This window comes from Penicillium psychrofluorescens (genome assembly GCF_964197705.1).
Source record: "Penicillium psychrofluorescens genome assembly, chromosome: 4".
NCBI classification, from domain to species: Eukaryota; Fungi; Ascomycota; class Eurotiomycetes; order Eurotiales; family Aspergillaceae; genus Penicillium; species Penicillium psychrofluorescens.
In genome coordinates this window covers 4070772-4081891 of record NC_133442.1, presented here as the reverse complement: position 1 = coordinate 4081891, position 11120 = coordinate 4070772, and the positions used below count along the sequence as shown (strand labels likewise).

The following is an 11120-nucleotide window of genomic DNA, read 5'->3' as shown; positions in this document are numbered from 1 at the left end:
CGCTACAGTGCAGACAATCCTCATAGTAAGACGGTGTCAAACTTGGGCGCTTAGACCCGAACCAAGTGTTTCATTCACAGAGACCAGTTAAACATCGTGCAATATCAAATATCCATATCAAGTCTGCTTAATAGTCACAGGGATCGTTCCCATTGCCCCAGACTTACTCCAATTGCCAACGTCAACCGTGTACCTGTTATCCTGGTTCATTGTCTCGAATTCATTCCGTTTTCCAGGCTGCATTGAGGCATTCCAGGCTAGAGAGCAAATTCTAGCGTCCGTGATATCGTCAATGAGATCGATGCTTCCTTGAGCCTCGCTCACGGAGTCCCTATCTCCACGAATACAGATAGACCGTCTTCCACCGTTATGGCGAATAACCATGTCATCGACGTCGTCGGAGCTTAGGATGTCGCTTTGATCGCCTTCTCTGTAAAACTGGCCGCTGTTCATACCTTAGCACAAGCTAGTTTTCAAGGAGAAGGAAGAGGGAAATACCTCGCAATAGCCGAATTTTCAATACGGATATCGTACTTTAATTCATCTTCAATTTGAATCTCGAACGATTGCTCGGCCATGTTGAGGTGATAGACTGTTTGAATCCGAGGAGATACTTGGCAGAATGTAGAAAATAAATGCGTTAACATTCAGAGAAGCACTTCTCAGACCGGGGGATAAGCACTACATAATAATAGGTGGTACAATGCCTAGTCATGTGTATGACAGCTATTCGGTTCTTCAACCATGGGACGACATGGGACTCGACTTGCACCAAACTTTTCATGATATAAAACGGTGATCATAGCGGACCATAATAGTGACGTCACACGTTCTAGAGTAGGGTGTTTGCGGGCGCAAGCTCTCAAGTGACAGGTGTAGCATGAGTCTCTTCGCTAATATGAGTCATACTCTCGCGTGAAGGCCATGCAGATACTATTCACTTTGTTGTCGCCGGGTGGTGCTTGGGGATGGGTGCATACACGTGACATGGCTGGCGCTTCCCCGGTCAGATTTTGGTGATCCCTCAGGTAGTTGCGGCCGACAGGGGGTTCGTAACAGATATGTCTGGAACGGCTCTTTGGTCAAAACGTATGAACGATTTCTTGGGGCGGATAACCGAGGAATGTCTGCCTGACTACAAAAATCCAGCCACATTGCACCAGAATGCAGCCTTCAGTACCGACTAGCAACTTACAAGAGAGGAATTTTGTACGGGGGGACTGGGGGAAGTGTGAAAAGACAAATTAGGCTTTCTTCCCATATTTTAAGTTTCTCCTCGCGTTTTTAACTTTCTCGGCCGCCTGATCTGAAAACATAGCATTCAACGAACGGCGACACGTAAAGGCAGCTTCCAACCGAATCAGTTCGTGCACCAGAAGATTGCAAGGCCATTGGCTGCAGGTGTACTTGCCATGAACAAGCACCCAGGGAAGAGTTACTTTGACGGATGGTTGGCTAAACATACTATAAACATACTAATTGAGATGAGGACGCTATATGTAGGTACTTTAATATCCAAGCATTGACATGTCTGTCCAGCAGATTAATTACAATTAACTCTATATATTTTGTGTATTTGTTACTGTAACCGACGGTACATTCTCCAGTTAGGCCACAGAATGGTCTAGGACGTTCGCGAGATTATTATTGATACACCATCTTATCAAGTATTGGTGGACGAAACATCCAAGGGATTGTAGTAGGGATACGGTAGGATTAGTAGCATTTCTTACTGCAAAAAGTTCAGACCGACTGATACAAACACAAATTGATCGATTCCCAAATATAAAATAGTCCATAGCATCCTGTCCAGCCTTGTTTCGTGTCACTACCTCTCTAGATTTCCACTAAGCTTGACTGCTCTCGCTAACCACACTTGATATTAATTTGCTTGTGCATCATGCAGCTTCTCTGGAGCCTCCTAAGCTTGGCATTGCCGACAAGCATCCTTGCAACGTCTCTCCATACAAGAGTTTCGGGTGAGGATGCAACTCTCGGATGTATTGTGATGGAACTCGTGGTGGATCTGCTACGCGACAGTCCTACAGCTACCCAATTTTGCGAATCCTTGCTTGCTCCTATAACAACCACCACCACTACGTCGTGCGTGAACACAAAGAGTATAGAGAGCGAATCAATACATGCTGACGGATATTAGAACCAAAACACACACTAGCTGTGCCTATACGTATTCAGCGCATCAGGCGATGGTCGATGACCGGTTGAACATCGGTGCGGCTGCTCAGGTACGCCTTTTTAATCGTGATGTGAGATTATGGGCCAGACTAATTTCCCCAGATTACTGCTGCACCGAAAATCTCGCCAACACCCGGAGCGTTACAGCTGTATCCCAGTTCCAAAATCAGCCAAGTTTGTAAATGCCTCAGCATCCCGGCATCCGACCTGACAACACGCACCTCTACGAAGACAGCAACCACGACGACCACACTCTGCCCCGTTCCCACGACCTGTGGGAACAAGGGTGTACAGTGGGCATATTATCAAGACGATGCAATCCCCTACAACAGTATTCAATGCAGTGGTCCTTACACCTGGGACCCGACGGGGATTAAGAGCATGAGTCCTTCCTACACCAGTACAACCCCTTACATCTTCCTAGACAGCACCGGTGCTACAGATGTGTCGATCTACAGCTCCACTCAAACATTCGATGTGACCTACATCGCTCTCAACCACCGCGGGTACATCTACGCCGAAATCTCCGGCGACTACACGTTTACTTCGTCGGAAGCGGACGATCTTCTTTTCTTCTGGAGCGGTCCCAAGGCATTTTCAGGATGGACTGAATCGAATGCCGATGCAACCGATTACTACTGTGGTCCAGGAGCCACATTCACCGTGTCCCTTCTCGCGGGGCAATACTATCCATTCCGTATTGTGTATGTCAATGCGGAGTCGAATGCGTACGAGAACATTACTATCACTGCACCTGACGGTACAGTCATCCTCGGTGCGACCTCCAAGGGCTCGCCATACATAGTGCAGTATTCCTGTGATGGCACTTCGGCTCCGCCATTTCCGGCTTTTGGGCACGAGTCCTAAAGGTCGATTTGATGTCGGTACGCAGGTGCAAAGAGAGGTCCCTTATTAATCTCTTATGTCTTGTCATAGTGTTAACAATTGTGTTAGTGGTCGCATGCTTTACTTTAAGTCTAGATCAAATAAATCTTTGTGACCTTCTGACTATCCTGTTATGAGTAGACAATTAGCTATCCTCCCAGGAACCCCATAACTGGTCTCCCGCCGACACCTCATCAGGTCAATCCCTCACCATGTAATTATAAGAAATGCACTTGTTTATGGCCTTTTAATACCCGTTCTCCTCAGCTTGTAGTCTCAAGTACTAAGAATATCCGTAAAGCCACACATATCCACAAATTGCCTTGAAGACAATATCAAATCCTCCCGTCTCGGTACTGTATTGATTGTGGTGATTTATTCCGAGTAGACCATTGCGGAAACAAAGAGAAATTTTCATTCAATCTTGCATCTAACAAAATTAGTAGCTAACTACATCAAATTATAAGCTAGAACAGGATCAATCAGCGCCGTCTCATCCACATGGCTGGGTATCATAAAATCGAAATCTCCATCCGTATCCCCCGGGAAAGCATCCTGCATGATTGAATCGGAACCATCCTGAACACCAGGTTCATGCATCTGCATGTCGAATGGCATATCATCACCAGAATGATCAAGGCCTAGGCCATAAATCCCCAGTGGATTCCCACCCGGCCCGGTCTCTTCGGCTAGCAGAGCCCGCCGCATGAACAGACCCTGGACGTCGTCCTCGGAGCAGCCATGTTTCGAACTCATGTGAACCCACAGATCATAGTCGCGATGGAATCGGTACTCGCACTCGTCGTAGAAACAGGCAATATGTCGCCCCGTCTCTTCGGCATAGCCCTGCCCCGTCAGGGCTGCGAGCGTGGACATGTGGTGACTGCCTCCGGGCGTAGTGTTCGAGCCATTTGCCAGACCGAGTCGCTGGCGCCGCTCGGCTTTGGCATTCTGGTACCCCAGATGCGAGGTGCGGACATGTTCCTCGAGAGCGAGCTTGCTGCCGTATCGTTTCCCGCAGCCGAGCCCATCCCACCCTTCCACTTTCTTTGAGGTGGAGAGATCTGTCTCACCGCAGGCAAACCGTTTCTCGCCTTCGTGAACGGTCCGGATGTGCACGGTCAAGTTCCCTTTCTTAGTGAAGCTGCGCCCGCACCCGGGCACGGTGCACTCGAAGACTTGCCTCTCTTCGAGACTGACGTCACCGTGCGCAACCTCGAGGTGACGACGCAGTTCGCGAGATGTCGCGCAGATAACCGGGCAATTGGGACATTTTGGTGGGTGAACTGTACGGATGTGTTCTTGGAGCAGAGCGTAACTGGGGAATGTCACCGCGCTATCATCAGGGCGCTGGTCGGAGCACTCGGCACAGCTGAATCGCTTGTCGGTGTGGAGTCTGCTCTGGTGCGCACGCAGATGCCCTGCCGTGTCGAACGCCATGGGGCACTGTTGCCCTGTGCTCGGGTCCACGTGCGGACAGGGAAATGGTTTCTGCTTCAGGTGCACTGTCGTGACGTGTTTCTGGAGCGTGGAATGCTTCCGGAACGTCTCGTTGCAGGGTGCATACTCGGTGCACCGATATTTATCTCTTCCGTCGTGCGCAGCCAGATGGCGTCGCAGTCGTGAACCAGTCACAAAGCTCTTACCGCAACCTGGTCGGTCACAGACATAGTCGCGGACGCCGGTGTGGGCGCTCTTGACGTGGTGGTTTAGATGTGATGCTCGCAGAAAAGTCTTGTCACAGTCCTCAAATGTGCACTGGAAGAGTCGTTCGTTGTTGTGCGATCGCAGATGTTCTTGGAGTCGGGCCGGCCGGTTGAATGCCTTGGTGCAGCCGTCGAACGGGCAGCGGTGTGTTTTCAGCTCGGACGGGTATCGGGCCGAGGTGGTTGAGAAGGGTGTTTCGGGTGTTTCGTTGAGGTCGTCGCTTGCTATACTTGGTGTCCCCGAGGCTGAGTACTCGGCATCGGAATGGGCTTCCTCGTAGATCGGATCTAGATTGACGGGGTCAGCAGCGGGTGGTGGTTGAAAGGCAGTGAGTCTTACCCGAGCCATCCAACACCGTCTGTCTCTGGACCCGCTTAGGATCTGGCGTATCTGGCGTATCTGCCGTGGAAGCCTTGCGCTTCGGGGCCATGGCACCCTACGATTGATGATGTCGGAAGATCGGTAGTCAGAGTTGGAGGCCAAAAAATGAAATATTTTGCCGGCGATCGAGGCGGTGAGCCCCAAAGCGGCCTAGCGCCAGCAGTTTTTGCTTCGCGCTTTCCGCTTCGCTCGATCAATTCCTAGTCAGTCCGTCGCATCTGCTCGTTCCCTCGCCGTTTTACATTTGTTCCTTGATCTCTCCGTCTTGCACACCGGATCACACAGGATGTCTGACTACGGCGGTGACCACGATGGCGAGGACAAGTAAGACTCCCCGCTGTCGCAGGAAGAGCTTTACTCGCTTTGCGCGCTTTCCTCCAGCACCCCCGTGAAGCCGGGCTAATGTTTCTACCATCCAGCCTCGACTACGAGCCCCATGAGGAGGTGTTCGATGACCACGAGCCGGAAGATTTCCTCGACCAGGAGGGTCTCGAGGGCGAGGAAGGCGCCGAGGGCGATTCGTACCACCCTGCCATCAACGGTGACGACGACCAAGTCGTGGTCTCGGGCGACCCCAATGCTGGCTACTCGGGGAAAGTGATGGAACAGTCGCGCGAGAAGAAGGTGCCCAATGACCAGCGCACGACTACGCCGTACCTGACCAAGTACGAGAGGGCGCGCGTCCTGGGCACTCGGGCTTTGCAGATCAGGTGTGTTGCGACTGGGATTTCCATTGAGGATAGGAACAATGGATTGCTCATTATGGTTTAGCATGAATGCCCCCGTGCTCGTCGACCTCGAGGGCGAAACCGATCCCCTGCAGATTGCCCTGAAGGAATTGAACCAGAAGAAGATCCCACTGATTGTGCGGCGATATCTGCCGGATGGATGGTAAGAACTCCGGTTACTTTCTTGCACAGACCGGGATTAACTGGGCTTGTTTAGGTACGAGGACTGGACGTGCGAAGAGCTGTTGTAGTCAGTTCTGTCGGTCTTGGGGGTTTCGAGTCAATATCAGCATAGCGTTTGGAGTTTCTGGGAATCTGCAGCAGCCATGGCTTCAAGCCCATGGACGAGAAAATAACAAATATATCCGTTATGGTTCACCTGGGAACAGTAGTGAAGCGAGCGATGCCAGTAAGCCAGTCGTCTAGTTCGGAGTTGGCCGATCTCTGGATAACCGGCACGGTGTCGACGCTAAGAACAGTCCGATTACCGCTAACCGCACTACCCTGGCCAGATACCTGAGCACTAAGGTAGTATGTACCCGCCACTAACTCGGACCCCCCACAAGCGTCCAACAGGCGTCCGACTTGGGGGCAAGTATGCTCCGTACATTCATCCTGCCCTAGTCGATTTCGCCCAGCTTGAGTGGATCGGTCCCCGCTAGATGCTTTCTAATCCTTTACCCGGCAGATTTTTAAGTAGTATTCGAGTGGTTCGCCGGTTTCTCTCTTCAACCACAGCCAAAGCAGCAAGCCTCTGGTACTCACTAACCGGAGGCAATGGGTTCGACTAATCTGGAAACAGAGCAAACGGCCGTGCTCGCCGATGCTGCCAATCCCACAGCCTCTCCGCCCGCGGAGAAGGACTCTGAGCCGAGCTATGACACCGGTCTCACAGCCTGGCTGCATGTAATGGGCTCATTCTTTCTGTTCTTCAACTCATGGTGTGTTGGTCCTCTCCCAAAAAAAAAAAATATCTATGCTAATCCAGGTCGCACAGGGGCGTGATCAACACGTGGGGTGCTTATCAAACTTACTATGAACAATACTTGCTCGTCGGCGTCTCGTCGTCCTCAATCGCCTGGATCGGGTCGCTGCAGTCCTTTCTACTCATGTTAATCGGTGTTGTCACTGGCCCGCTATTTGATCTGGGCTACTTCCGTTCCCTGATCTCCTTCGCCGCCTTCCTGATGCCCTTCGGTCTGATGATGACTAGCATCTCCACCAAATACTGGCAACTCATTCTCGCCCAGGGTGTCTGCGTGGGGCTGGCCGCAGGCTGTCTCTTCGTGCCATCCGTTGCTCTGCTGCCGCAATATTTCCGCCGGAAGCGCGGCCTGGCTAACGGATTGGCTGCGAGTGGTAGCAGTATTGGCGGTGTCGTCTACCCGATCATGTTCAACCAGCTCCAAAAGACAGTCGGATTTCCCTGGGCAACGCGCGCACTGGGGTTTCTGTCCTTCGGTACGATCTGCATCTCGGTGAGCCTGATGCGCCAGCGGTTCGAGCCCAAGGAAAAGCGCAGGCTGTATGACTTCTCGGCTTTCAAGGAGCCCGCCTTTTGTATTTTCGCGGCTGCCATGTTCCTCGGTTTCCTGGGATTCTACAACTTCCTCTTCTACGTGCAGACCTACGCCATTGAGACTGGCATCGTCGGCCCAAATCTGGGCTTTTATCTCCTGTCCATGCTGAACGCCGCGTCGACCTTTGGTCGTATCACGCCCAACTTTGTTGCTGACCACACCGGTCCCATCAACATGCTGTGTCCCGCTGTGACAATCACCGCCGTGTTGGCCTTTGTCTGGATTGGCGTGCATACTGTTGCGGGCATTATCGTGCTGTCCGCCCTGTACGGCTTTTTCTCGGGCGGCTTCGTCTCGTTGCCGCCCGTTGTCATGGCCTATATGACCCCCGACGTCCGCGACCTCGGTACCCGGATGGGCATGGTGTTTGCCATCACTTCGATCGGTCTGCTGATCGGTACTCCGATTGGCGGTGCGATTCTCAGTGACACGAACCAGTTTCTCGGCGTGCAGCTGTTTACGGCGTGTTGTTTGATCGGATCGGCCGGCCTGATGGCCCTTTTGCGTGTCGTGCGTGCCAAGGGCCAGCTTATCGCCAAGGTCTGAAGGTGGAGATTTGTTTCATGAATATACCCGATACTTTTCTGTCTGCTGCAAAGGTGTTGTGCAGACAATCGCGGCGCTTTACATATTGCATACATATCATAGAGTGCGAAAACGGCGTTCTCTGGCTCGGTTTCGGTCCTATATACAACCAGGGCTTGTTTATAAGTCTATTTCATCATTGGTATATATCATCAAATGAAGTATCTATAGCTGCATCGTATGGTCCCATGAACACCCTGCAGAATTCCGTGCAAGGAACCCACCCAAAAAAGCCCCGAATGTCCCTGGTTTCAAAACTATGTGACATCTTCGGGACTCACGAGGAAGTCCTCTCCTTTTTCTCGCACATGCTCCAGTTTCTTATCTCGGCCGCATGGCTTGCGCATGTCAAAGGCATCCTCCCCAAACTCGGAGAGCCCAGTCGGATCATCGCTATAGTAATTGACCACGCGGCGGAAGACGGAGTACCTGCCGGGTCATCAATCAATGTAATGAAATCCAAAGATCGGATCGGAGACTCACCCCATGCCCTTGTACATATCCACGGCAACCTTATTGCTGGCACGGACATACAAATCCACAAACCAGGCATTGTTGATGTTTGACGCCTGCTCCAGCTGCTCGGTCAGTTTACGGGCATAGCCGAGTCGTCGCCAGGCTGGAGCAACGGTCAAGACGGTGATGTGTCCGTGCCATGGGGTGTAGTGTTCCGAGTGTTGCATGGAGGGGTGTTGTTCCTCCAGTTTACCCATAACTGAATGTTCCGGTCAGGATATTTCCTTTTTTTTTCCATTTGTATAGAGAGAGCAGGTGGCCATACTGTATCCGACAATGCCTTCGCTGCGATCCTTGACCGAGTTGAATAGCGACGGCCATCGCATTAGGTAGTTGAGATAGAAACCCAGGTCATAGTTCTCGGTCAGGGGATCTAGATTGGTCAAGTTGAGGGAGAGCACGTCCAATGGAGACGTGCGCTTAATGGAGCTCATGGCGAGCGAGTATAAAGAAAGAAGGAAGAAAGAATGTGGGGATGCAAGCAGAGCATGGTTGGTTCTGCCGGGCGGTGGTGCCAGAGAAGATCAGCTGTTCCTCGAGATGTCAGTTGCGAGTGTTTTGGTCTGTTCAGGCCGTGTCTGACTGAGACATCATTGTTATTCCTATTGTGTGTGTCTGGTCGTTTATTGTTGCCCGCTCGGTTATCCCTCTGTCTGGGCAAAAAGTGACCTGTTCCCTCGCGGTATCATTCATGCTTTAGCTGCATTTGCACTGCTCCGATTCCGGGTACAGATCCGTCCCTCCATCTTTCGGTGAGGTTGCAACTCCCATCCACCCACCATGGACGACCCCCCTATCTCGCCGAGCACGGCAGCTACAAATGGATTTGCACCCCGGAGTCCCCAATCCCCCAAGACACCCCGGCTATCTGCCCCTCCATCTCCGGTCACTCCGCGACAGACTACCGCACATCGAGGGTCAGAGGACTTCTCCGCGGCGCAAGATGGCGGGGGCGGTGGTGGGCTAGGGAATCTGGCAGACGAACTAGCCGATGCATGGGAACAAGAAGAAGAGGGATACGGATATGCATCGGGCCAGGAGAATGGTCGGACAGGGTCTCACCAGGACCACAGTGACGGGGAAGATGCATATCTGCAGTCCGTCCGCGATATGCGCACCCGATCCCCATCGGCCGACCTTTCGCCGGAGCATGCGGCGAGATCAAAGCACCGCTCGGCTCACCTTCGCCAGCATCGCCGCCAGGAGTCTTATTATGACGGCTCGGACTATGGGAACGAGTCGGATCTGGACGAGACGTCGGATATTCCGCCCGGCCTCGACAGTCAGATGGCCAGTATCGATAGTCTTGCGCGGCGGGGGATTGAGAACAACGGCAGTGATAACGACCTTGTCATCCAACGGACGGTGGAAGCCCTCCGGGATCTGGGCGGGCAGAGCGGAATTGAGAACAGTGCCATGAGGTTAGTACACCACGTTACTCCCCTCCAAAATCATACTCTAATTGGATTGGCAGACTTATCACGGCACACTCCTCGATTACATCGCATCTCACCCATCAAACCCGCACGCTCCAGTCCCTCATCCACCCACTCCTCTTCTCTCCATTCCCATTACTCTCCGAAGACGCCATCGACGCGCTCATGCCCCTGATCGACGAGGGCCTACTCCCCAACCTGCCCTACCCATTCCCAGACCAGCAACAACAAGCCCGCCAGTCCTCATCCAGACCATCTACCCCTTCACAAGCCACGGCTCTCAACCCACTCGTTTCTCTACAGGCTCTCATCTCCCAGACAGCAGATATTACGCACTCTCTGCGAAGCCTAAGCGATACTCTCTATGAATCGCGCCAGCTGACTGCAACGGCCTCTCGTCGGCTGCGGTCAGCGCGGGAGCTCGTAGCTGATCTGCGTCGTGAGGAAGAGGGTCGCGAAGAGGGCTCCCGTTGGATCGAGCGCGGCCAGTGGGATCGTCGTCTGAAAGATCGCGAGGCGGGCAAAGTCTGCGGGGACGTCGTCAGTGGCTTTGAGGCCGTGTGTGGTGAGTGGAGGGAGAAGCTGTTCGGCGCCGCCGAAGTCGCTGCTGCTTGAACTCGACTTTTGGACCCTTGGAGGTTCGAACGACCTTGGGTATATTCATTCTCTTGTCACTAATTTCTTTTCCTTCCTGTTGGATAAACTCATCATTACCTTAAGACTAGACTGTTCTGCTTTTTTTGTCATTTGTGTTGTCTCCCTCTCGCCTGTTGTCAGATATCCCCTTTGCCCTCTCTTGTTCACCATGTTCATATTGACATTCGCCAGCCACATGCATATATATGTATAGGTCCTTTGAATATATTCCATTACATACTGCTACTTCTTGTTTTTGCATGCTTTTGGTATTGTTGTTGTCCGCCTCGGGTAGACACTTCTTGTTCTACGCGGCAGACGGTGCCCTAATTGGGTCGGCGCAAGCCACCTAGGCCCGATAACTTACATCTAGGACTCTATCTAGTGATTTTCTCCGTGGAATGGATTAGGTAAGTACATTTGTTTCCCGCAGATGCCGAATTCCGAAATGGGAAGTCAATGACACCACG

The 11120-nt window shown here is 52.2% G+C and overlaps 7 protein-coding genes across 7 annotated transcripts; 4 read left to right on the top strand and 3 right to left on the bottom strand.

Moving 5' to 3' along the window:
• Positions 1-117: 117 nt before the first annotated feature.
• PFLUO_LOCUS7200 (uncharacterized protein) lies at positions 118-578 on the bottom strand (the record flags this gene model as incomplete). The annotated part of the gene is made up of 2 exons (XM_073784818.1): positions 118-445; positions 499-578. The coding sequence occupies 2 exons, from the start codon at positions 576-578 to the stop codon at positions 118-120; spliced, it is 408 nt and encodes a 135-aa protein (XP_073641235.1).
• Positions 579-2207: 1629 nt separating this feature from the next.
• PFLUO_LOCUS7199 (uncharacterized protein) lies at positions 2208-3063 on the top strand (the record flags this gene model as incomplete). Its single annotated transcript, XM_073784817.1, has 2 exons — positions 2208-2246; positions 2299-3063. The coding sequence occupies 2 exons, from the start codon at positions 2208-2210 to the stop codon at positions 3061-3063; spliced, it is 804 nt and encodes a 267-aa protein (XP_073641234.1).
• Positions 3064-3531: 468 nt separating this feature from the next.
• Positions 3532-5218, bottom strand: PFLUO_LOCUS7198 (uncharacterized protein; the record flags this gene model as incomplete). The annotated part of the gene is made up of 2 exons (XM_073784816.1): positions 3532-5075; positions 5128-5218. The coding sequence occupies 2 exons, from the start codon at positions 5216-5218 to the stop codon at positions 3532-3534; spliced, it is 1635 nt and encodes a 544-aa protein (XP_073641233.1).
• Positions 5219-5455: 237 nt separating this feature from the next.
• On the top strand, positions 5456-6148 carry PFLUO_LOCUS7197 (II; the record flags this gene model as incomplete). Its single annotated transcript, XM_073784815.1, has 4 exons — positions 5456-5493; positions 5589-5879; positions 5941-6060; positions 6115-6148. 4 exons carry the CDS (start codon positions 5456-5458, stop codon positions 6146-6148), a joined length of 483 nt encoding a protein of 160 aa, XP_073641232.1.
• Positions 6149-6674: 526 nt separating this feature from the next.
• On the top strand, positions 6675-8023 carry PFLUO_LOCUS7196 (uncharacterized protein; the record flags this gene model as incomplete). Its single annotated transcript, XM_073784814.1, has 2 exons — positions 6675-6838; positions 6895-8023. 2 exons carry the CDS (start codon positions 6675-6677, stop codon positions 8021-8023), a joined length of 1293 nt encoding a protein of 430 aa, XP_073641231.1.
• Positions 8024-8319: 296 nt separating this feature from the next.
• On the bottom strand, positions 8320-9012 carry PFLUO_LOCUS7195 (N-alpha-acetyltransferase 20; the record flags this gene model as incomplete). Its single annotated transcript, XM_073784813.1, has 3 exons — positions 8320-8491; positions 8546-8777; positions 8844-9012. 3 exons carry the CDS (start codon positions 9010-9012, stop codon positions 8320-8322), a joined length of 573 nt encoding a protein of 190 aa, XP_073641230.1.
• A 346-nt stretch (positions 9013-9358) lies between these two features.
• Positions 9359-10629, top strand: PFLUO_LOCUS7194 (uncharacterized protein; the record flags this gene model as incomplete). The annotated part of the gene is made up of 2 exons (XM_073784812.1): positions 9359-9999; positions 10053-10629. 2 exons carry the CDS (start codon positions 9359-9361, stop codon positions 10627-10629), a joined length of 1218 nt encoding a protein of 405 aa, XP_073641229.1.
• Positions 10630-11120: the final 491 nt, after the last annotated feature.